The sequence below is a fragment of the Phoxinus phoxinus genome, assembly GCF_949152265.1.
Source record: "Phoxinus phoxinus genome assembly, chromosome: 14".
NCBI classification, from domain to species: Eukaryota; Metazoa; Chordata; class Actinopteri; order Cypriniformes; family Leuciscidae; genus Phoxinus; species Phoxinus phoxinus.
Window position 1 is genome coordinate 1,507,289 of NC_136889.1, and position 22,180 is coordinate 1,529,468.

A 22,180-nucleotide genomic window follows, 5' to 3' on the forward strand; every position below is an offset into this window, starting at 1 on the left:
TGTTAACAAGTTAAACCGGGTTATGAATGTTCACAGAATAGTTTTAAAGCAAGGTTATTACGAGTAAAGCTGGATATTCAATGAGAGAATTAGATTTTATCCATTGCAAAACCTTGCAAGAACATGTCTGGGGAAATTATATCATGCGTAAAGTTGTTGTTTTTTTGCACCGTTACACTGTTTTCATGACAATATGGACATTTATATCCATAATTCTCTAATATGCACATACATAAAAACTTAAATATGAATCTGGGTTCCCACGGGTCCTTGAAATCCTTGAAAGTTTGTGAATCTGAAAAAAAAAAAAGCAAGGCCCTGTAAAGTTTTGGAAAATAAACGCATATAAATAGAAGTCCTTGAAAGTGCTTGAGTTTATTTTGTACAAGAAGTTTTCTGGAAAAAAGTTTGATATTATTCCCTCCGCTCCGCTAATGTGTTATTTCCCCAACACTTCGTGGCCTATGCGCACTAGCTTGCTTGATTTACGTTAGTTACGCTTGTAACGTTCAACCAATTAGGTTGAGATTACAAAAGTTAAAATGGGGTCGGATTTTACTATGTGAGGACTTGGGTGTTTTAAGAATGAGACAACACTGAGGTTTAAGTGGATAAGAACGGTGTATTTACAATCTTCACAAGAGACTTTAAAACAACACAATATTCCTGTCATGTGATCCCTCACATGACAGGCCAACCATACATTTCTTAAAGACATACACACTTAAAATGTTAAGAGGAATATAATGGACTAAGAAAACATGTGAACCAATTAAAACTCTATTATACATAAAATAATTGTACTGAATAGAGCAGTAAAACATGTCTCTTGGAGGATATGTCTGCTGCATTACTCCAAAACCAATCACTTAATGTATGGAGCTCAACCCAGCCATGCTGTTCTCAATTGTTTGACGGGCGTAGTAACAATAACTAAGGGGCGTGGCTTTTGCGAACGGTCAATTGTGTAATTTGGACTTCTCTGTGCGTGCTCTGTGAGGCGGTGACCATAGACCTGCATTATATGACTGACAGACAAGAACGGTTTGACCTAAAAATATAAAAATTGAAACTACTGCGGAAACAAAGACACCGACATCTTGGACGCCCCTGAGGTAAGATAAAACATACCAACATTTAATTTCAAAGTGAACTATCCCTTTAAGTCCTTGAATACGAGGATATTGGACCTGGAAGTCCTTGAATTAGAAGTTAACCAAGGTGTGGGAACCCCGATTTATACTTTTCATATATATATGTATTGTATTTTCAGGCACAGGCAGCTTTACTCACTCGGTTTCTGGCTGTTGGCAAGGACTGCTACGAGACGAGAAACTTTGCGACCGCCATGCAGATTCTGTCGGGACTGGAGAATGTGATTGTAAGGCAATTACCGGTAAGAAACGAAACCGCACGTAATCCCTTTTTCCGAATCGTTCCCTCTAAGTGATAAATTATCCCGCATTGAGAGAGTCATAACCTCATAAGCTCGACTGTATTTGCTGTTCTTGCTTTATCTTATCTGGCGGCTCCAGCAGCTGAAAATGTTAATTGCATGTGCCTTTAAACTGATTAAACACCAACTCTATTTTTCAGCCTATTTACGAGCATGAAAGGGTTATAATCGACATGCATTCGGCATTTTGTGTAGAAACAAAACGGTATTCATCATATTTGGCGTGAAATGAAATTGCATGATAAATGGATTTTTATAAGCCATGCTTATTCCCATCTTAATTAGTTTTACAGCATTTCTCCTGGTTTTGGTGTGTGTGTGTGTGTGTGTGTGTGTGTGTGTGTGTGTGTGTGTGTGTGTGTGTGTGTGTGTGTGTGTGTGTGTGTGTGTGTGTGTGTGTGTGTGTGTGTGTGTGTGTGTGTGTGTGTGTGTGTGTGTGTGTGTGTGTGTGTGTGTGTGTGTGTGTGTGTGTGTGTGTGTGTGTGTGTGTGTGTGTGTGTGTGTGTGTGTGTGTGTGTGTGTGTGTGTGTGTGTGTTGGACGGCAGGCGTGGAAGCAGCTCTCGGGGAAAGTGTGTGAGGTTCTGGACGAGCTCAGGGCTGTGCAGGTGAGACGCTCAAGGCTAACTTTATTTATAAAGCACTTTAAAGGAGTGGTATAATACACTTTTCACGATGTAAAGTAAGTCTCTGATGTCCCCAGAGTGTGTGTGTGAAGTTTTAGCTCAAAAAACCCCACAGATATTTTTATATAGCATGTTAAAATTGTTTTTCAGGTGTTTCTGAAGAGTGATAATCTGTGTCTGATGGAGGGATTGAAGCGTGGAGGGCGTCCGACTCTCCCTGACGCTCATATCTTCGCTCTGCACATTCAGCAACTGGAGATCGGCGCGTTCACCATGACCAGCGGATCCTACAAGTGGCCCAAACTGAGGTCTCATCCCTGCACATTTACATTCACACTGATGCATCTAACAAACGCTTGTGTCCCAACCAAATGTGCCACACAAGTGCTGAAAAGTGAAGCCAAAGAGTCTTGATCGCCCCCCGGTGGCTGGTCCCAGTATAGCTCATAAACCCAGAGTCTCGATCGCCCCCCCCCCGGTGGCTGGTCCCAGTATAGCTCATAAACCCAGAGTCTCGATCGCCCCCCGGTGGCTGGTCCCAGTATAGCTCATAAACCCAGAGTCTCGATCACCCCCCGGTGGCTGGTCCCAGTATAGCTCATAAACCCAGAGTCTCGATCACCCCCCGGTGGCTGGTCCCAGTATAGCTCATAAACCCAGAGTCTCGATCACCCCCCGGTGGCTGGTCCCAGTATAGCTCATAAACCCAGAGTCTCGATCGCCCCCCGGTGGCTGGTCCCAGTATAGCTCATAAACCCAGAGTCTCGATCGCCCCCCGGTGGCTGGTCCCAGTATAGCTCATAAACCCAGAGTCTCGATCACCCCCCGGTGGCTGGTCCCAGTATAGCTCATAAACCCAGAGTCTCGATCACCCCCCGGTGGCTGGTCCCAGTATAGCTCATAAACCCAGAGTCTCGATCACCCCCCGGTGGCTGGTCCCAGTATAGCTCATAAACCCAGAGTCTCGATCTTCCCCCCGGTGGCTGGTCCCAGTATAGCTCATAAACCCAGAGTCTCGATCGCCCCCCGGTGGCTGGTCCCAGTATAGCTCATAAACCCTGAGTCTCGATCTTCCCCCCGGTGGCTGGTCCCAGTGTAGCTCATAAACCAGAGTCTTGATCGACCCTCAGTGGCTGGTCCCAGTGTAGCTCATAAACCCAGAGTCTCGATCGCCCCCCGGTGGCTGGTCCCAGTATAGCTCATAAACCCAGAGTCTCGATCGCCCCCCGGTGGCTGGTCCCAGTATAGCTCATAAACCAGAGTCTCGATCGCCCCCCGGTGGCTGGTCCCAGTATAGCTCATAAACCCAGAGTCTCTATCGCCCCCCGGTGGCTGGTCCCAGTATAGCTCATAAACCCAGAGTCTCGATCGTCCCCCGGTGGCTGGTCCCAGTATAGCTCATAAACCCAGAGTCTCTATCGCCCCCCGGTGGCTGGTCCCAGTATAGCTCATAAACCCAGAGTCTCTATCGCCCCCCGGTGGCTGGTCCCAGTATAGCTCATAAACCCAGAGTCTCTATCGCCCCCCGGTGGCTGGTCCCAGTATAGCTCATAAACCCTGAGTCTCGATCGTCCCCCGGTGGCTGGTCCCAGTATAGCTCATAAACCCTGAGTCTCGATCGTCCCCCGGTGGCTGGTCCCAGTATAGCTCATAAAGCTGACATCACAACTCCATGCGACATCTTCTAGCGAAATCATAGAATGAACTGACGTCATTTCCAACAAACTCAGGCCAAAACGAAGTTCGGTTCAAGAGTGCGAAACAGCTTGCCAAAGTGAACTTTCTGGAAAAGTTCATTCCGGATGTCAAACACCTTCAAACTATCATTGGTCCACATGGCGATGACATAATAGATGGGCGTGGCTCTGAGTCTCCGCCTCCCTCCGGTTCATTTCTTCTTGTCGAGATCAGACGCGGATAAAAACATGTTGCTCTCTGTATATCGCTACAAAAACTTATTTTTACCTTCTTTTTACTTCTTTTTAAGTGCATTGTGTAATATTTAGGAGGATCTGTTGACAGAAATACAATATCATATACGCAACTATGTTTTCAGTGGTGTACAAAGACCTTACTTAATGAACCGTTATGTTTTTATTACATTAGAATGAGTCATTTCTCTCTACACACACACCGCGGGTCTCCTGACATCGACATGTTTCTACGGTGGCCCTGAGCGGACAAACGCGTTTCGTCACTGTTGTTCTTCATGATAAGAAGCTAAAGCTAAAGCTAAAGTCCGCAAATAAAACACTGACACAATGATGAACAAGTAACAATAATATTAGCAATTACATTTTTTTACTGAATAATTAAGTAATCCTAATTTCTTAATTTAGCTTTGTAAAGAAACCTCATTGCTGAACTGGCTACTCTGCTGTCTCAGACGACGACATCACTTCCTGTCGACCACCGTAACTTCTGTCGGGTGCAGTTCGCAACCTAACCACTAGATGCCGCTAAAATTGCACACTGCACCTTTAAGTGAAGAATGAAAAAGAACTTGAGTATATCAGGGCCTTACCATATTTCTACACAACTCACACACACGTGCACTGCTGAGAGACAGCTGCCGAGGGCAAAGGTCACGGACAGTCAGATGTGGCGGTAATGACGCAGCTGGTGATGCTGTGTGTGTGTGTGTGTGTGTGTGTGTGTGTGTGTGTGTGTGTGTGTGTGTGTGTGTGTGTGTGTGTGTGTGTGTGTGTGTGTGTGTGTGAAGCAGATGGTGTGTGATTGGAAATGCTTTGCCCGGGGACATGAGTCGATGCCAGGAGCTGTAAGGCTGCTTTTGTAGCAGATTCTGAGGTGGACAAACACATGGTTATTGTACATCTGTAGCTCACAGTGCACAGAATCAGGTCACTTACACACACACACACACACACACACACGTTTAAGCTGAAGAAGATAATGTTTGTCTGAACTTAAACTCACTGTGATGATTTATGAATTGATATATTCAGGGCAAAATATTTTTTTTCTTGAAATACGTGACCAGCGAACATCCCGATGCCGCCCACATATGTAAATATGTATATAAAAACTCATCTTTGATCACCAAAATGACATATTTAAATGTTTGTTTCTTTAAAAATTTAACAATAGATTAATATTAAACATGAAAAAACTATTAGAATTGCAACTTCAGTTTCTACAGTAAAGCAACTCGTGTCTCAACAGAAGAAATTAACCGGAGAAGAACACACACACACACACACACACACACACCCCTATTATGTCATCGCCATCGGACCAATGGTGTCTTTAAGGTGTTTACTAGTTTGTTATCAATATTACTATTTCTATTAGTATTCGTATTATGACTAATTAAAAATATAAACATTTACTAATAAAAACAAAATAAGAAATATAACTATTGTGATATTTCACTGTAAAATAAAAGTTGAGTATTTTGGGGAAAAACTAATATAATAGAATTTTATTTGACATTACAACTGTACAATTATAATATTTATTTTATTATTGCTTTTGTTATTTTTATTACAAAATAAAATATAAAAATTATTACATAAAAATTTATTAATTTTCCCTGAAAATGAAAAAATTTGTGATTATTTAAGGAAAGTAATATAAGTATAATATAAAAAAGAATAATGTTACATTACAACTTTAAAATAAAAATTATAATATATTTGATTGTCTTTATTTCTTCATTTTCAAACGTTAAACAATTAAGCTTTTATTTTGGCAGGTTGCAGCTTCTCTTTTTTTTATTTTTATTAAAGTTTGTGCAGATAATATATCCATGCATTTTGTGTAAAGTGGCTTTGAAACAATGTGTATTGTGAAAAGCGCTATAGAAATAAATGCGAATTGAATTGAATTATAAATGACCCAAACCCACAGCAGAGATAAGTTGGTGTGAAGCAGCGTTTACTTTATTTTATGTTTTGTTGTATTCGTTTTATTCTGATAATGTTTGTACAGCATTTTGGTAAACACTTGTTGTTTTAAAAAGTGCTCTAGAAATAAACTTTGAGTTGAGTTCAGTTCAATTCAGTTGAGTTCAGTTCATTTTAAGTTCGGTTCAGTTCAATTCAGTTGAGTTCAGTTCATTTTAAGTTCGGTTCAGTTCAATTCAGTTGAGTTCAGTTCATTTTAAGTTCGGTTCAGTTCAATTCAGTTGAGTTCAGTTCAGTTTGGTTGAGTTAAGTTCGGTTGAGTTGAGTTCGGTTGTTGAGTTGAGTTCGGTTGTTGAGTTGAGTTCGGTTGAGTTGAGTTCGGTTGAGTTGAGTTCGGTTGAGTTGAGTTCGGTTGAGTTGAGTTCGGTTGAGTTGAGTTCGGTTGAGTTGAGTTCGGTTGAGTTGAGTTCGGTTGAGTTGAGTTCGGTTGAGTTGAGTTCGGTTGAGTTGAGTTCGGTTGAGTTGAGTTCGGTTGAGTTGAGTTCGGTTGAGTTGAGTTCGGTTGAGTTGAGTTCGGTTGAGTTGAGTTCGGTTGAGTTGAGTTCGGTTGAGTTGAGTTCGGATGAGTTGAGTTTGTTCGAGTTGAGTTGAGTTTGTTCGAGTTGAGTTGAGTTTGTTCGAGTTGAGTTGAGTTTGTTCGAGTTGAGTTCGTTCGGTTGAGTTGAGTTCGGTTGAGTTGTTCGGTTGAGTTGAGTTCATTCGGTTGAGTTGAGTTCGGTTGAGTTGAGTTCGGTTGAGTTGAGTTCGGTTGAGTTGAGTTCGGTTGAGTTGAGTTTGTTCGAGTTGAGTTGAGTTTGTTCGAGTTGAGTTGAGTTTGTTCGAGTTGAGTTGAGTTTGTTCGAGTTGAGTTCGTTCGGTTGAGTTGAGTTCGGTTGAGTTCATTCGGTTGAGTTGAGTTCATTCGGTTGAGTTGAGTTCGGTTGAGTTGTGTTGAGTTGAGTTCGGTTGAGTTGAGTTCGGTTGAGTTGAGTTGAGTTGAGTTGAGTTCGGTTGAGTTGAGTTCGGTTGAGTTGAGTTGAGTTGAGTTCGGTTGAGTTGAGTTCGGTGGAGTTGAGTTGAGTTGAGTTGAGTTGAGTTGAGTTGAGTTGAGTTCGGTCGAGTTGAGTTGAGTTCGGTCGAGTTGAGTTGAGTTCGGTCGAGTTGAGTTGAGTTCGGTCGAGTTGAGTTGAGTTCGGTCGAGTTGAGTTGAGTTCGGTCGAGTTGAGTTGAGTTCGGTCGAGTTGAGTTGAGTTCGGTCGAGTTGAGTTGAGTTCGGTCGAGTTGAGTTGAGTTCGGTCGAGTTGAGTTGAGTTCGGTCGAGTTGAGTTGAGTTCGGTCGAGTTGAGTTGAGTTGAGTTCGGTCGAGTTGAGTTGAGTTGAGTTCGGTCGAGTTGAGTTGAGTTGAGTTCGGTCGAGTTGAGTTGAGTTGAGTTCGGTCGAGTTGAGTTGAGTTCGGTCGAGTTGAGTTGAGTTGAGTTCGGTCGAGTTGAGTTGAGTTCGGTCGAGTTGAGTTGAGTTCGGTCGAGTTGAGTTCGGTCGAGTTGAGTTGAGTTGAGTTGAGTTCGGTCGAGTTGAGTTGAGTTGAGTTCGGTCGAGTTGAGTTCGGTTGAGTTGAGTTCGGTTGAGTTGAGTTCGGTTGAGTTGAGTTCGGTTGAGTTGAGTTCGGTTGAGTTGAGTTTGTTCGAGTTGAGTTGAGTTTGTTCGAGTTGAGTTGAGTTTGTTCGAGTTGAGTTGAGTTTGTTCGAGTTGAGTTCGTTCGGTTGAGTTGAGTTCGGTTGAGTTGTTCGGTTGAGTTGAGTTCATTCGGTTGAGTTGAGTTCGGTTGAGTTGAGTTCGGTTGAGTTGAGTTCGGTTGAGTTGAGTTCGGTTGAGTTGAGTTTGTTCGAGTTGAGTTGAGTTTGTTCGAGTTGAGTTGAGTTTGTTCGAGTTGAGTTGAGTTTGTTCGAGTTGAGTTGAGTTTGTTCGAGTTGAGTTCGTTCGGTTGAGTTGAGTTCGGTTGAGTTCATTCGGTTGAGTTGAGTTCATTCGGTTGAGTTGAGTTCGGTTGAGTTGTGTTGAGTTGAGTTCGGTTGAGTTGAGTTGAGTTGAGTTGAGTTCGGTTGAGTTGAGTTGAGTTGAGTTCGGTTGAGTTGAGTTGAGTTGAGTTGAGTTCGGTTGAGTTGAGTTCGGTTGAGTTGAGTTGAGTTGAGTTCGGTCGAGTTGAGTTCGGTTGAGTTGAGTTGAGTTGAGTTCGGTGGAGTTGAGTTGAGTTCGGTGGAGTTGAGTTGAGTTGAGTTGAGTTGAGTTCGGTCGAGTTGAGTTGAGTTCGGTCGAGTTGAGTTGAGTTCGGTCGAGTTGAGTTGAGTTCGGTCGAGTTGAGTTGAGTTCGGTCGAGTTGAGTTGAGTTCGGTCGAGTTGAGTTGAGTTCGGTCGAGTTGAGTTGAGTTCGGTCGAGTTGAGTTGAGTTCGGTCGAGTTGAGTTGAGTTCGGTCGAGTTGAGTTGAGTTCGGTCGAGTTGAGTTGAGTTGAGTTCGGTCGAGTTGAGTTGAGTTGAGTTCGGTCGAGTTGAGTTGAGTTGAGTTCGGTCGAGTTGAGTTGAGTTGAGTTCGGTCGAGTTGAGTTGAGTTGAGTTCGGTCGAGTTGAGTTGAGTTGAGTTCGGTCGAGTTGAGTTGAGTTGAGTTCGGTCGAGTTGAGTTGAGTTGAGTTCGGTCGAGTTGAGTTGAGTTGAGTTCGGTCGAGTTGAGTTGAGTTGAGTTCGGTCGAGTTGAGTTGAGTTGAGTTCGGTCGAGTTGAGTTGAGTTGAGTTCGGTCGAGTTGAGTTGAGTTGAGTTCGGTCGAGTTGAGTTGAGTTGAGTTCGGTCGAGTTGAGTTGAGTTGAGTTCGGTCGAGTTGAGTTGAGTTGAGTTCGGTCGAGTTGAGTTGAGTTGAGTTCGGTCGAGTTGAGTTGAGTTGAGTTCGGTCGAGTTGAGTTGAGTTGAGTTCGGTCGAGTTGAGTTGAGTTGAGTTCGGTCGAGTTGAGTTGAGTTCGGTCGAGTTGAGTTGAGTTCGGTCGAGTTGAGTTGAGTTGAGTTCGGTCGAGTTGAGTTGAGTTGAGTTCGGTCGAGTTGAGTTGAGTTGAGTTCGGTCGAGTTGAGTTGAGTTGAGTTCGGTCGAGTTGAGTTGAGTTGAGTTCGGTCGAGTTGAGTTGAGTTGAGTTCGGTCGAGTTGAGTTGAGTTGAGTTCGGTCGAGTTGAGTTGAGTTGAGTTCGGTCGAGTTGAGTTGAGTTCGGTCGAGTTGAGTTGAGTTGAGTTCGGTCGAGTTGAGTTGAGTTGAGTTCGGTCGAGTTGAGTTGAGTTGAGTTCGGTCGAGTTGAGTTGAGTTGAGTTCGGTCGAGTTGAGTTGAGTTCGGTCGAGTTGAGTTGAGTTCGGTCGAGTTGAGTTCGGTCGAGTTGAGTTGAGTTGAGTTGAGTTCGGTCGAGTTGAGTTGAGTTGAGTTCGGTCGAGTTGAGTTGAGTTGAGTTCGGTCGAGTTGAGTTGAGTTGAGTTCGGTCGAGTTGAGTTGAGTTGAGTTCGGTCGAGTTGAGTTGAGTTGAGTTCGGTCGAGTTGAGTTGAGTTGAGTTCGGTCGAGTTGAGTTGAGTTCGGTCGAGTTGAGTTGAGTTGAGTTCGGTCGAGTTGAGTTGAGTTGAGTTCGGTCGAGTTGAGTTGAGTTGAGTTCGGTCGAGTTGAGTTGAGTTGAGTTCGGTCGAGTTGAGTTGAGTTCGGTCGAGTTGAGTTGAGTTCGGTCGAGTTGAGTTCGGTCGAGTTGAGTTGAGTTGAGTTGAGTTCGGTCGAGTTGAGTTGAGTTGAGTTCGGTCGAGTTGAGTTCGGTCGAGTTGAGTTGAGTTCGGTCGAGTTGAGTTGAGTTCGGTCGAGTTGAGTTGAGTTCGGTCGAGTTGAGTTGAGTTCGGTCGAGTTGAGTTGAGTTCGGTCGAGTTGAGTTGAGTTCGGTCGAGTTGAGTTGAGTTCGGTCGAGTTGAGTTGAGTTCGGTCGAGTTGAGTTGAGTTCGGTCGAGTTGAGTTGAGTTCGGTCGAGTTGAGTTGAGTTCGGTCGAGTTGAGTTGAGTTCGGTCGAGTTGAGTTGAGTTCGGTCGAGTTGAGTTGAGTTCGGTCGAGTTGAGTTGAGTTCGGTCGAGTTGAGTTGAGTTGAGTTGAGTTCGGTCGAGTTGAGTTGAGTTGAGTTGAGTTCGGTCGAGTTGAGTTGAGTTCGGTCGAGTTGAGTTGAGTTGAGTTCGGTCGAGTTGAGTTGAGTTCGGTCGAGTTGAGTTGAGTTGAGTTCGGTCGAGTTGAGTTGAGTTGAGTTCGGTCGAGTTGAGTTGAGTTCGGTCGAGTTGAGTTGAGTTCGGTCGAGTTGAGTTGAGTTCGGTCGAGTTGAGTTGAGTTGAGTTCGGTCGAGTTGAGTTGAGTTGAGTTCGGTCGAGTTGAGTTGAGTTGAGTTCGGTCGAGTTGAGTTGAGTTGAGTTCGGTCGAGTTGAGTTGAGTTGAGTTGAGTTCGGTCGAGTTGAGTTGAGTTGAGTTCGGTCGAGTTGAGTTGAGTTGAGTTCGGTCGAGTTGAGTTGAGTTGAGTTCGGTCGAGTTGAGTTGAGTTGAGTTCGGTCGAGTTGAGTTGAGTTGAGTTCGGTCGAGTTCGGTCGAGTTGAGTTGAGTTGAGTTCGGTCGAGTTGAGTTGAGTTGAGTTCGGTCGAGTTGAGTTGAGTTGAGTTCGGTCGAGTTGAGTTGAGTTGAGTTCGGTCGAGTTGAGTTGAGTTGAGTTCGGTCGAGTTGAGTTGAGTTGAGTTGAGTTGAGTTCGGTCGAGTTGAGTTGAGTTGAGTTCGGTCGAGTTGAGTTGAGTTGAGTTCGGTCGAGTTGAGTTGAGTTGAGTTCGGTCGAGTTGAGTTGAGTTGAGTTCGGTCGAGTTGAGTTGAGTTGAGTTGAGTTCGGTCGAGTTGAGTTGAGTTCGGTCGAGTTGAGTTGAGTTGAGTTCGGTCGAGTTCGGTCGAGTTGAGTTGAGTTGAGTTCGGTCGAGTTGAGTTGAGTTCGGTCGAGTTGAGTTGAGTTGAGTTCGGTCGAGTTGAGTTGAGTTGAGTTCGGTCGAGTTGAGTTGAGTTGAGTTCGGTCGAGTTGAGTTGAGTTGAGTTCGGTCGAGTTGAGTTCGGTCGAGTTGAGTTGAGTTGAGTTGAGTTGAGTTCGGTCGAGTTGAGTTGAGTTGAGTTCGGTTGAGTTGAGTTGAGTTCGGTTGAGTTGAGTTGAGTTCGGTTGAGTTGAGTTGAGTTCGGTTGAGTTGAGTTGAGTTGAGTTCGGTCGAGTTGAGTTGAGTTCGGTTGAGTTGAGTTGAGTTCGGTTGAGTTGAGTTGAGTTGAGTTCGGTCGAGTTGAGTTGAGTTCGGTCGAGTTGAGATGAGTTGAGTTCGGTCGAGTTGAGTTGAGTTCGGTCGAGTTGAGTTGAGTTCGGTCGAGTTGAGTTGAGTTCGGTCGAGTCGAGTTGAGTTGAGTTCGGTCGAGTTGAGTTGAGTTCGGTCGAGTTGAGTTGAGTTCGGTCGAGTTGAGTTGAGTTCGGTCGAGTTGAGTTGAGTTCGGTCGAGTTGAGTTGAGTTGAGTTCGGTCGAGTTGAGTTGAGTTGAGTTCGGTCGAGTTGAGTTGAGTTGAGTTCGGTCGAGTTGAGTTGAGTTGAGTTCGGTCGAGTTGAGTTGAGTTGAGTTCGGTCGAGTTGAGTTGAGTTCGGTCGAGTTGAGTTGAGTTGAGTTCGGTCGAGTTGAGTTGAGTTGAGTTCGGTCGAGTTGAGTTGAGTTGAGTTCGGTCGAGTTGAGTTGAGTTGAGTTCGGTCGAGTTGAGTTGAGTTCGGTCGAGTTGAGTTGAGTTCGGTCGAGTTGAGTTAATTCGGTTGAGTTGAGTTCGGTCGAGTTGAGTTTGTTCAGTTGAGTTCGTTCGGTTGAGTTGAGTTCGTTCGGTTGAGTTGAGTTCGTTCGGTTGAGTTGAGTTCGTTCGGTTGAGTTGAGTTCGTTCGGTTGAGTTGAGTTCGTTCGGTTGAGTTGAGTTCGGTTGAGTTGAGTTCGGTTGAGTTGAGTTCGGTTGAGTTGAGTTCGGTTGAGTTGAGTTCGGTTGTGTTGAGTTCGGTTGAGTTGAGTTTGGTTGAGTTGAGTTCGTTCGGTTGAGTTGAGTTCGTTCGGTTGAGTTGAGTTCGTTCGGTTGAGTTGAGTTTGTTCGGTTGAGTTGAGTTCGTTCGAGTTGATCGGTTGAGTTGAGTTCGTTCGAGTTGATCGGTTGAGTTGAGTTCGTTCGGTTGAGTTGAGTTCGGTTGAGTTGTTCGGTTGAGTTGTTCGGTTGAGTTGAGTTGAGTTTGTTCGAGTTGAGTTGAGTTTGTTCGAGTTGATCGGTTGAGTTGAGTTTGTTCGAGTTGAGTTGAGTTTGTTCGAGTTGAGTTGAGTTTGTTCGAGTTGAGTTCGTTCGGTTGAGTTGAGTTGAGTTGAGTTCGGTCGAGTTGAGTTGAGTTGAGTTCGGTCGAGTTGAGTTGAGTTGAGTTCAGTTCGGTCGAGTTGAGTTGAGTTGAGTTCGGTCGAGTTGAGTTGAGTTGAGTTCGGTCGAGTTGAGTTCGGTTGAGTTGAGTTGAGTTCGGTCGAGTTGAGTTGAGTTGAGTTCGGTCGAGTTGAGTTGAGTTGAGTTCGGTCGAGTTGAGTTGAGTTGAGTTCGGTTGAGTTGAGTTGAGTTGAGTTGAGTTCGGTCGAGTTGAGTTGAGTTGAGTTCGGTCGAGTTGAGTTGAGTTGAGTTCGGTCGAGTTGAGTTGAGTTCGGTCGAGTTGAGTTGAGTTCGGTCGAGTTGAGTTGAGTTCGGTCGAGTTGAGTTGAGTTCGGTCGAGTTGAGTTGAGTTCGGTCGAGTTGAGTTGAGTTCGGTCGAGTTGAGTTGAGTTCGGTCGAGTTGAGTTGAGTTCGGTCGAGTTGAGTTGAGTTCGGTCGAGTTGAGTTGAGTTCGGTCGAGTTGAGTTGAGTTCGGTCGAGTTGAGTTGAGTTCGGTCGAGTTGAGTTAGTTCGGTCGAGTTGAGTTTGTTCGGTCGAGTTGAGTTTGTTCGGTTGAGTTGAGTTCAGTTCGGTCGAGTTGAGTTGAGTTGAGTTCGGTCGAGTTGAGTTGAGTTGAGTTCGGTCGAGTTGAGTTGAGTTCGGTCGAGTTGAGTTGAGTTCGGTCGAGTTGAGTTGAGTTCGGTCGAGTTGAGTTGAGTTCGGTCGAGTTGAGTTGAGTTCGTTCGGTTGAGTTGAGTTCGTTCGGTTGAGTTGAGTTCGTTCGGTTGAGTTGAGTTCGTTCGGTTGAGTTGAGTTCGTTCGGTTGAGTTGAGTTCGTTCGGTTGAGTTCGTTCGGTTGAGTTGAGTTCGTTCGGTTGAGTTGAGTTCGTTCGGTTGAGTTTTGTTCAGTTCGGTCGAGTTGAGTTGAGTTCGGTCGAGTTGAGTTGAGTTGAGTTCGGTCGAGTTGAGTTGAGTTGAGTTCGGTTGAGTTGAGTTGAGTTGAGTTCGGTCGAGTTGAGTTGAGTTGAGTTCGGTCGAGTTGAGTTGAGTTGAGTTCGGTCGAGTTGAGTTGAGTTGAGTTCGGTCGAGTTGAGTTGAGTTCGGTCGAGTTGAGTTGAGTTCGGTCGAGTTGAGTTGAGTTCGGTCGAGTTGAGTTGAGTTCGGTCGAGTTGAGTTGAGTTCGGTCGAGTTGAGTTGAGTTCGGTCGAGTTGAGTTGAGTTCGGTCGAGTTGAGTTGAGTTCGGTCGAGTTGAGTTTGTTCGGTTGAGTTGAGTTGAGTTCGGTCGAGTTGAGTTGAGTTGAGTTCGGTCGAGTTGAGTTGAGTTGAGTTCGGTCGAGTTGAGTTGAGTTCGGTCGAGTTGAGTTGAGTTCGGTCGAGTTGAGTTGAGTTCGGTCGAGTTGAGTTGAGTTCGGTCGAGTTAATTCGGTTGAGTTGAGTTCGGTCGAGTTGAGTTGAGTTCGTTCGGTTGAGTTGAGTTGAGTTCGTTCGGTTGAGTTGAGTTCGTTCGGTTGAGTTGAGTTCGTTCGGTTGAGTTGAGTTCGTTCGGTTGAGTTGAGTTCGTTCGGTTGAGTTGAGTTCGTTCGGTTGAGTTGAGTTCGTTCGGTTGAGTTGAGTTCGTTCGGTTGAGTTGAGTTCGTTCGGTTGAGTTCGTTCGGTTGAGTTGAGTTCGTTCGGTTGAGTTGAGTTCGTTCGAGTTGAGTTTGTTCGGTTGAGTTAAGTTCGGTTGAGTTGAGTTCAGTTGATCATGAACTGCACGTGTGTAAATGAAAACAATGCAGCGCATCACTCTGAAACACACAGTGCTTATATTTATCTAATTAAATGCAGCCTTTGCCTTTTCATAATCACACTAAAAACCCGGTTCTTATATTAGGCGTTTCGTTTCCCTCTGGCTTTCCTGTGACGAGTCTTGTTTCTGCTTCTCTCCTGTTCTCAGGAACATTGCGCGTGTGGTCAGTCAGATCCATGCGTTTCAGGAGCATCTCTATTCCCACTGTCCTGACCTCGAGCTTCAGTCGTTCCTGCGCCAGCGAATCGCTCGATTCAGCGAGTGTGACGTTCCTCTGCTCGCCTCACACAACGATGCCAACTTCATCCAGACGGCCAGCGACCGATACACACACCGGATCCAGGACACACTGCGCCGGGTCAAAGCCTCGTTCCAGTGAGAGAACGCTGTCCTGAACACACACACACAGATGTGGACACTGGAAGACGCTGTACTGAACCGACACGCACACGCACACACACACACACACACACAGATGTGGACGCTGGAAGGCGCTGTACTGAACCGACACACACACACACACACAGATATGGACGCTGGAAGGCGCTGTACTGAACCGACACACACACACACAGATGTGGACGCTGTGAGGAGACGAATCGCATCATAAACTCTGATATGTTGATGAGGAAACAGATTCCGGGATTGCACAAGTCCGTGGGCGTTTTAATTGGTGAATTTCCTCATTATAATTGGACATCTTGGAATCACTTTACAATACGGTTCATTAACAATAGTTATAACAATGAGCAATACATTTGTTACAGCATTTATTAATCTTTGTTAATGTTAATATCCAGCTGGTCAATGTTTATTCATGTTAGTTCACGCACTGTGTTCAACTTCACAATGCACTATTAACTATGTTAACAAATACAACCATTGATTTTAATAATGTATTAGTAAATGTTGAAATTAATATTACCTAAGATTAATAAATGCTGCAGAAGTTGCTCATGTTAACTAATGAACCGTATAGTAGAACATTCTCGTATAAACCAGTTTCTGTTGATTTCCTCGTGAAGACACTTTAAAGAACAACGACTTTAATCTTTTGTGTTGAGCTACACAACCAAATAATGTATTTATAGATTTATTGATGATAATTATTAATTACATTTTAGATAAGATTCAACTGTTTGAAAGCTAAGTAGCCTAATACATTATAAACGCCTCCAGAGAAAAGTATTATACTTTTAAAAATAGACTATATTTCTACACCGTGGTAAACTAATCTTAGAAAATTACAATATTTTGTGCATAAATTTCAGGATAATTTAACTTTGCATCTCTACTTATTGTAATGTTCTTTAAAATTGAGACACTTTTGTCATTTCCCTGTTTTAAAGCTCAGGTATTATGCGTCTTTCTCATTAGAATTGAATTCAACACCGCAGTGAAAATCATTTCCCAGTCACAACAACCCCTGTAATTTAAAGACGACCGATGATGTTCTTTCTCAAAGTCTTGATTTAGTTTTTGAGCTCTACTAGAATAGGTTTTAATGCTTGAAAAAACACATTATTATTGCCATATATCCTCCTCTCTTCCCAGTCTGTCAGTAACGCTCTGTTTACTTCCTGTCTCTATGAAGCCCCTCCTTCTGAAAAGCACACTGTGCTCTGATTGGTCGGGCTGGAGCTGTGTGTTGTGATTGGTCGAGCGCTTCGAGTGTGTTTGGGAAATGTCCCGCCCCTTACCATAACCGCCAGTTTAACACACTACTAACTAACTCAACCAGGCCCCGCCCCTTTATTCTGCGTATTAATTATTATAATGAGGAATATTGTGACGTGTTCGTTCCCGGAAGAAACTCGAGACTACAATGGAGGCGTTTGAGGAGTTCAGAAACACTGAGAATAACTCCCTTTTCATGATCAAACATCAACATTACACACTGAAGAGAGATGATCAGTATAATAGGTCCTCTTTATTAATAATAAGGGTTTGTTGTTAGTCATAACTGGCACTTTGAACACAAGCATGGCTAATCAAATACATGTAAATATAATCTGATGTTGCTTCCAGGTTTTTAGACTTGAATAAAATGTAGATGATATCTCGAGAAGCACGTTGTTTACAGTGCGGGATTATGAATTATAGGTGTTAATAGCCCTTTAAACAGGTATAGACTTAATAAAAGTGCATTGCATTGAATGAAGAACTTCTTAATTGAATGTGTTTTTCAGATGTGCAGAATACATGTCCAGACATGCAATATCCAGCATCTTGGTGCTGACCTTTGACCTATATTCTTTGAGTTTTGATAAAAAACGTGGGGGGAAATATGCGACTCAGTTCTCTGCAATTTTCAAGCCATTGAAATCTGATGAAAATTGCTCAAAACTGCATATTTACATTTACTCATTTAGCAGACGCTTTTATCCATATTTAAATAAACAAAACAAAACGGCTCGCAATTGACATCTCAGTTACTGGATTTGAACGTTTTGTTGATACAAAAAGCCTCATAATTCACAATCATATTTATTCAGTAACACTGTTCAGTGTTTTTGTTTGTTTTTTTGCTTTAAAAGTTTTCTTTAAAGCCATCAGTGTGTGTGTGTGTGTGAGCCGCTGATCTGGTCACCGTCTGACCATTAAACGAGATTCACTGATCTTCTCTCTTCTTGGATTCCGTGATATTTTATCCGGATTTAAATAATGAGAGTTTTCCCTCCGCGGTTTGTTTCGGGGTTTCGCGCGGAGGCGAGGAAACGCGCGCCCCCGGAGGCGCAGTGGCGCGCGGCCGATCCTCTTCATTGTTCTGGAACGGATCAAAGCGCTCGAGATAAAGGCTTTAATTGCGAGTCAAAGAGCTCGAGCTCCTGCACTATAGATCATGATAAAGGACACAGTCAACATGCTGTTATCGCCATTGTCCAGCTAAACGATCCTTTCAAAGCCTCTCTCATTCAAATACAGTCCGATAAGAAGAAGCCTGATTAACTGCAGTCAGACACTGGTGCAAACATGCTTCACATGACATTACTTCAGATTTATCACGGATATTATTGAATCACGATCTGCGCTGTTTTGTTTGATCATGAAACCTCAAATAAACAAATTCTATGAAGACTTTTTAATTGAGTTGTAATATGTCCCTCCTATATAATTGCATTGCTGAATCATAATGCAAGTAGGCCTGTTTAAAAATGTATATTTTAAAGACTATTAAAACAACTGATTTTCAGATTGCCTTATTGCATGGTAAAATTAAGGTTACAGCGGGTAACATTAAATCTACATAGGCCTATGTGCATATTTGTGCATATACATAATTCAAATCGAGTCCATTCTAAAATAAATTGGTCTAAATCAAATGCAAGTAAAGTGTTGCACGGTTTTATGTTGGTGCCAGCAGATATCTTCACTGCCCTGAGTTGCTTGTCCGGGTGTGAATCTGCATCTGAACTGCTGGTCAATCGCAGGTAATTGTGTTGCTACTGTACCGCCTTTGATCCGGGATGTTTGCGGCGCGGCGCCAGAGACTCTGCGGGACACCACGTGTGTTAATGCGGCCATTTGAGCCCCGCGACGGCACCTCTCTGTCCACTGTATACAGACACACATCTCACTATACTTTACTGTACGAAGAGAAACTACACTTTTTGTGTTTTTTTTGTGTGTTTTTTTCAATATTTGAGTAATTAAAAAAAAAATTACGAAGTAACAAGTAATTTCTTTTTACTTTTTCCACTTATGTCACAGTAAATTTTGATGCCATAAAAACCCTAAAATGTTATTGAGAGGCTGATATATAAGCAAATGTTGTCAAATGGCAGAGTGTAGGAGCAGATATAAAATAAAATAAAAGTGTTTTAAAAAATAAACAGCATTTTTATTGTCCTTATTTGTTTTTATTATATATATATATATATATATATATATATATATATATATATATATCCTAGCTATTTGGAACCCGTGATAATTTTTTCACGATTCATAAATAAAAAGGACAGCATTTATTCAAAATATAAATCTTAAATGGAAAGATGAATAGAAAAATAAATTTTACTATAACTTTTTATCAGTTTAAAACACCATTGGTGAATTAAAAAAAGGAAAAAAATACTGAACCAAAACTTTTTAACAATAGCGTATATTTTTACAAAAAAATGTCTATTTTAGATAAATGACGTTCTTTTCTTTTTTTTTACTTTTTATTCATCAAATCTTGACAAAAGTATCACAGGTTATAAAAAAAAATATGAAGCAGCTCAACTGTTCCCAACATTAATAATAAATCCTCATATTATTCTGATTTCTGGAGGATCATGTGACACTGAAGACTGGAGTAATGATGATAAATTCAGCTTTGATCACAGGAATAAATTACACTTTACTATATATTCACAGAAAACTGATGATTTACATTATAATAATATTTCACAATTTTTACTGTGTTTTGATCAAATAAATGCAGCATTGGTGAACATAGGAGACTTCTTTCAAACACTTTAAAAATAGTAATGTTTCCAAACTTTTGACCAGTACTGTTACATACAGTACTGGTCAAAAGTTTGGAAACATTACTATTTTTTTTAAAATCATTTTATGATAAAATATGATGGAAATTTGTATAGAAACATGTTATATCCGTTTATGCATTTATCCCCTTTATTCTGTAAGTTCCTGCATCATTGCATCTGCAGTCTCCCTCTCTGCATCCAGTTGTTCTGCTCTCCATGTGTGTTTGGAGAGGATGCAGACATCTGGATGAGCCAGAGGTTCTCACAGACAAGCTGGCGCCAGGCTTTCACACAATCACAGGATATGTAAAGACTTCAATAACGAGCCATTAGGCCTAATGATTGAGAATCGATCAGGCGTTAACTCCTGCATGCATATGTTAATGCGGCGCCGGGACGCGCCATATATATGGCCGGCGCTTCTGGAGGCCTGGACACACTCCTGGATTTACTCGGATAGATTCACTTCCTCTGCTCTCGGAGAAAACACACAGCGCGATCACGATGAAGATGTTTTCTGTGGACTGGCTCGCTCAAAGCTTTCACGATTCGACTCCTCCAGCGGTTCTGGAGCCGGAGAGAAAGACGCACAGGCCTCATGTTCCGTGTGTGGTTCAACCCAGACCTCCGACATCATATGACAAGGTTTATCTGCAACCAAAACCAAAGGTTCCCAAAGCCGAGCAGAAACCAGAACCCTCAAAAGAGAACATAACTCCGGTTGCTCCAAGAAACTGCTCATCTCCAAGCTGTGAGTACTCGATGATTACTGTGCATTCGACTCATTTAATGCGTGCAACCCATGCATACGATTCTATTAATAGCATATAAATGACGATGTATTGTTATATTTCATTCAGTTTCAGAAAACAGTGGTTATTCGTCTGGTTATGAGAGTGAAGCGGCCGCGTCTGAATGCGCGTCCGTCGATGATGGAAACGACGCGGCGACGCGCAGAATCAGAACCAAATTCACACCGGATCAGATCGACAAGCTGGAGAAGATCTTCAACAAGCACAAATATCTGGACGCGGGAGAGAGAGTGAAAACCGCGCTGAAGCTCAGTCTGTCGGAGACACAGGTGAGACGCGCGCGCGCGCATTTAACTTATTCTCGTGACTTGATCCCTTTATTTACATGCAATCCCTCCGAATGCATGATGTGAACATTAACAATAGAATGTTTTTAAACTGTGCTTTTGTTCTTCAGGTGCGAACCTGGTTCCAGAACCGCAGGATGAAGCTGAAGCGCGAGGTCCAGGAGATGCGCGCGGACTACATGCTGCCTCCCGTGGTTCTTCCGCACGTGCACGCGCTTCAGTACCACTGCTACGACAGACAGCGACTTCCGTTTCCTCCTCACGGGCCTTTGATGCATCAGCAGCACGTGATGCCACATCTTCATCATCCTCATCCTCACCTCATGATGCCAAGGCAACATTACTACTGAAGACTCTTTCCTTTAAAACACTTTCATCACATCATGTGTGCAATATCTGTACAGTTTGTAAAAGAAAATACTGGTTTAACTAAAAAAAAGAAGAGTTTATTTATGATCAGAAATAAAGTATGTTTTATGCACAAAGTTTACTTGGTGATTTGTTCGTGTTTTACAAGCTTAAAGTTCACATTTGATAGAAGTGATTAGATCTGAAAAATGAGTGACTGAATTATTCCACACGAGATAAAGTAGTTTAGTGGTCATCTTGGTCATCAACCAGGTTTTAAAGCCTCAAGTGTGGCCACATCTCATGCATAAAACATTACAAATGTTCAATGTATGAGATGTTTTGTAAAATATTCTCTTAGTACAAATTTGAAAAAGAACGAAAGCAGTATATGCCATGATATTAGTGACTATACACTCATAAAAAAGTAAAAGCTGTCACTGGGGTGGCACCCTTTAAATGGTACATCTTTAAAGTGTGCATATTATCTCAAATGTACATATTGGTACCAATAGTGCATATTACTACCTAAATGGTTCATATTATAACCGTTTGAAAGGGTTATGTCCCATTGACAGATGTTGTACCTTTTTTTCCAACGCTAAGTTTCACATGCATGAAAAAGCATAGCATATAATAAATAAACTTGAAAAGTCAAGATTCAAATTATAACAAGATGATTTGACGCCAGTTTAGAACTTTTTATTGTCTTGCTTGAAACCTACACAGAAACTCAATACGTAACCAATTAAATATATGCATGCTTCTTTTTTCTCTAAACGCTTGAAGCATTTACACGTGCAAACGGCATCATGTTTTCTCGAAATGCTTATAAACATATGCAATATAAACATGTTGATGGACATTGGGGTTCTGTGTAGGTTTTTTAGGAAGACGATAAAGAGGATATCAGAGGATCTACAATAATATGAGTGAGATTTATTTAAATCAAATGGGCGCCAAAGAAACCCTAAAGCAACCAGACCAGCTCTTGATCCTCAGGACCCGCTGTGCTTTCATATGCGCGTCACCTCAGTGTGTGTGTGTGTGTGTGTGTGTGTGTGTGTCCGCGACACTTCAAACGAGACCTAACGAGCAGATCATGCTCGACAATTAGTCCTAATTAAGTCACCCATTGATGAGTTTACACTCTCCACATAATCCCAACAGACTGGCTCCATCATGTCTGGGTTGTGTGTGTGTGTGTGTGTGTGTGTCAAACTGACACGCAGTTTTCGCGTGCATATGATACACGCACATTATTGCGTCTAATACGCACGTACCCCACACCACTACACACTCCTACACAAGGGGTTTACAGTATCATCATATGCTCATTTTCGCGTATAAATTGCACATAGACACAATGCGTACTATGGAGGCGCGCGTAAGTGTGTGTCTGCGTGTGTGCGCGCGCGGGAGTGTGTGTGTGGTCCTGGTATTCCACACTTTATTGGGGCCAAATGTCCCCCATAAATATAGCCACATTGTGATCCTGGGGACATTTTTTGGTCCCCATGAGGAAAACAGCTTTTAAATCATACAGAATGCGTTTTTTTTTTTTTAAACGTAAAGAATGCAGAAAGCTGTGTGTGATGGATAGGGTTAGTGTATGGAGAGATAATATACAGTTTGTAAGGTATTAAAACCATTACTTCAATGGAATGTCTGCATAAAACATGAGTGAGAGAGAGAGAGAGAGAGAGAGAGAGAGAGAGAGTGTGTGTGTGTGTGTGTGTGTGTGAGAGAGAGAGAGAGAGAGAGTGTGTGTGTGTGTGTGTGTGTGTGTGTGTGAGAGAGAGAGAGAGAGAGAGTGTGTGTGTGTGTGTGTGTGTGAGAGAGAGAGAGAGAGAGAGAGAGAGAGAGTGTGTGTGTGTGTGTGTGTGTGTGTGTGTGTGTGTGTGTGTGTGAGAGAGAGAGAGAGTGTGTGGGTGTGTGTGTGAGAGAGAGAGAGAGAGAGTGTGTGTGTGTGAGAGAGAGAGAGTGTGTGTGTGTGAGAGAGAGAGAGAGAGAG

General features: G+C 43.0%; 2 protein-coding genes across 2 annotated transcripts in view; both read left to right on the forward strand.

The window, feature by feature from the left end:
- The window catches only part of kndc1 (kinase non-catalytic C-lobe domain containing 1), an 89,335-nt gene extending 71,299 nt beyond the window's left edge, over window positions 1–18,036 (forward strand). Inside the window, exons 30-33 of the mRNA XM_079635352.1 lie at window positions 1,274–1,396; window positions 2,003–2,062; window positions 2,231–2,388; window positions 14,392–18,036. Coding sequence (XP_079491478.1) covers window positions 1,274–1,396; window positions 2,003–2,062; window positions 2,231–2,388; window positions 14,392–14,623 — 573 coding nt within the window. The 3' untranslated portion in view covers window positions 14,624–18,036. The remainder of the gene's footprint in view (window positions 1–1,273; window positions 1,397–2,002; window positions 2,063–2,230; window positions 2,389–14,391) is intronic.
- A 947-nt stretch (window positions 18,037–18,983) lies between these two features.
- Window positions 18,984–20,300, forward strand: LOC307009975 (homeobox protein vent1-like). Its single transcript, XM_079634250.1, has 3 exons — window positions 18,984–19,470; window positions 19,580–19,800; window positions 19,929–20,300. Exons 1-3 carry the CDS (start codon window positions 19,224–19,226, stop codon window positions 20,166–20,168), a joined length of 708 nt encoding a protein of 235 aa, XP_079490376.1. The 5' UTR covers window positions 18,984–19,223; the 3' UTR covers window positions 20,169–20,300.
- The last annotated feature ends 1,880 nt before the right edge of the window (window positions 20,301–22,180 follow it).

Bases quoted from the DNA above. Each gene is read 5' to 3' on its own strand.
- LOC307009975 (XM_079634250.1), top strand. From the start codon at position 19,224: ATGAAGATGTTTTCTGTGGACTGGCTCGCTCAAAGCTTTCACGATTCG. The intron at 19,471-19,579 runs GTGAGTACTCGA...TATTTCATTCAG, and splicing joins AAACTGCTCATCTCCAAGCT to TTTCAGAAAACAGTGGTTAT. The intron at 19,801-19,928 runs GTGAGACGCGCG...TTTGTTCTTCAG, and splicing joins TCAGTCTGTCGGAGACACAG to GTGCGAACCTGGTTCCAGAA.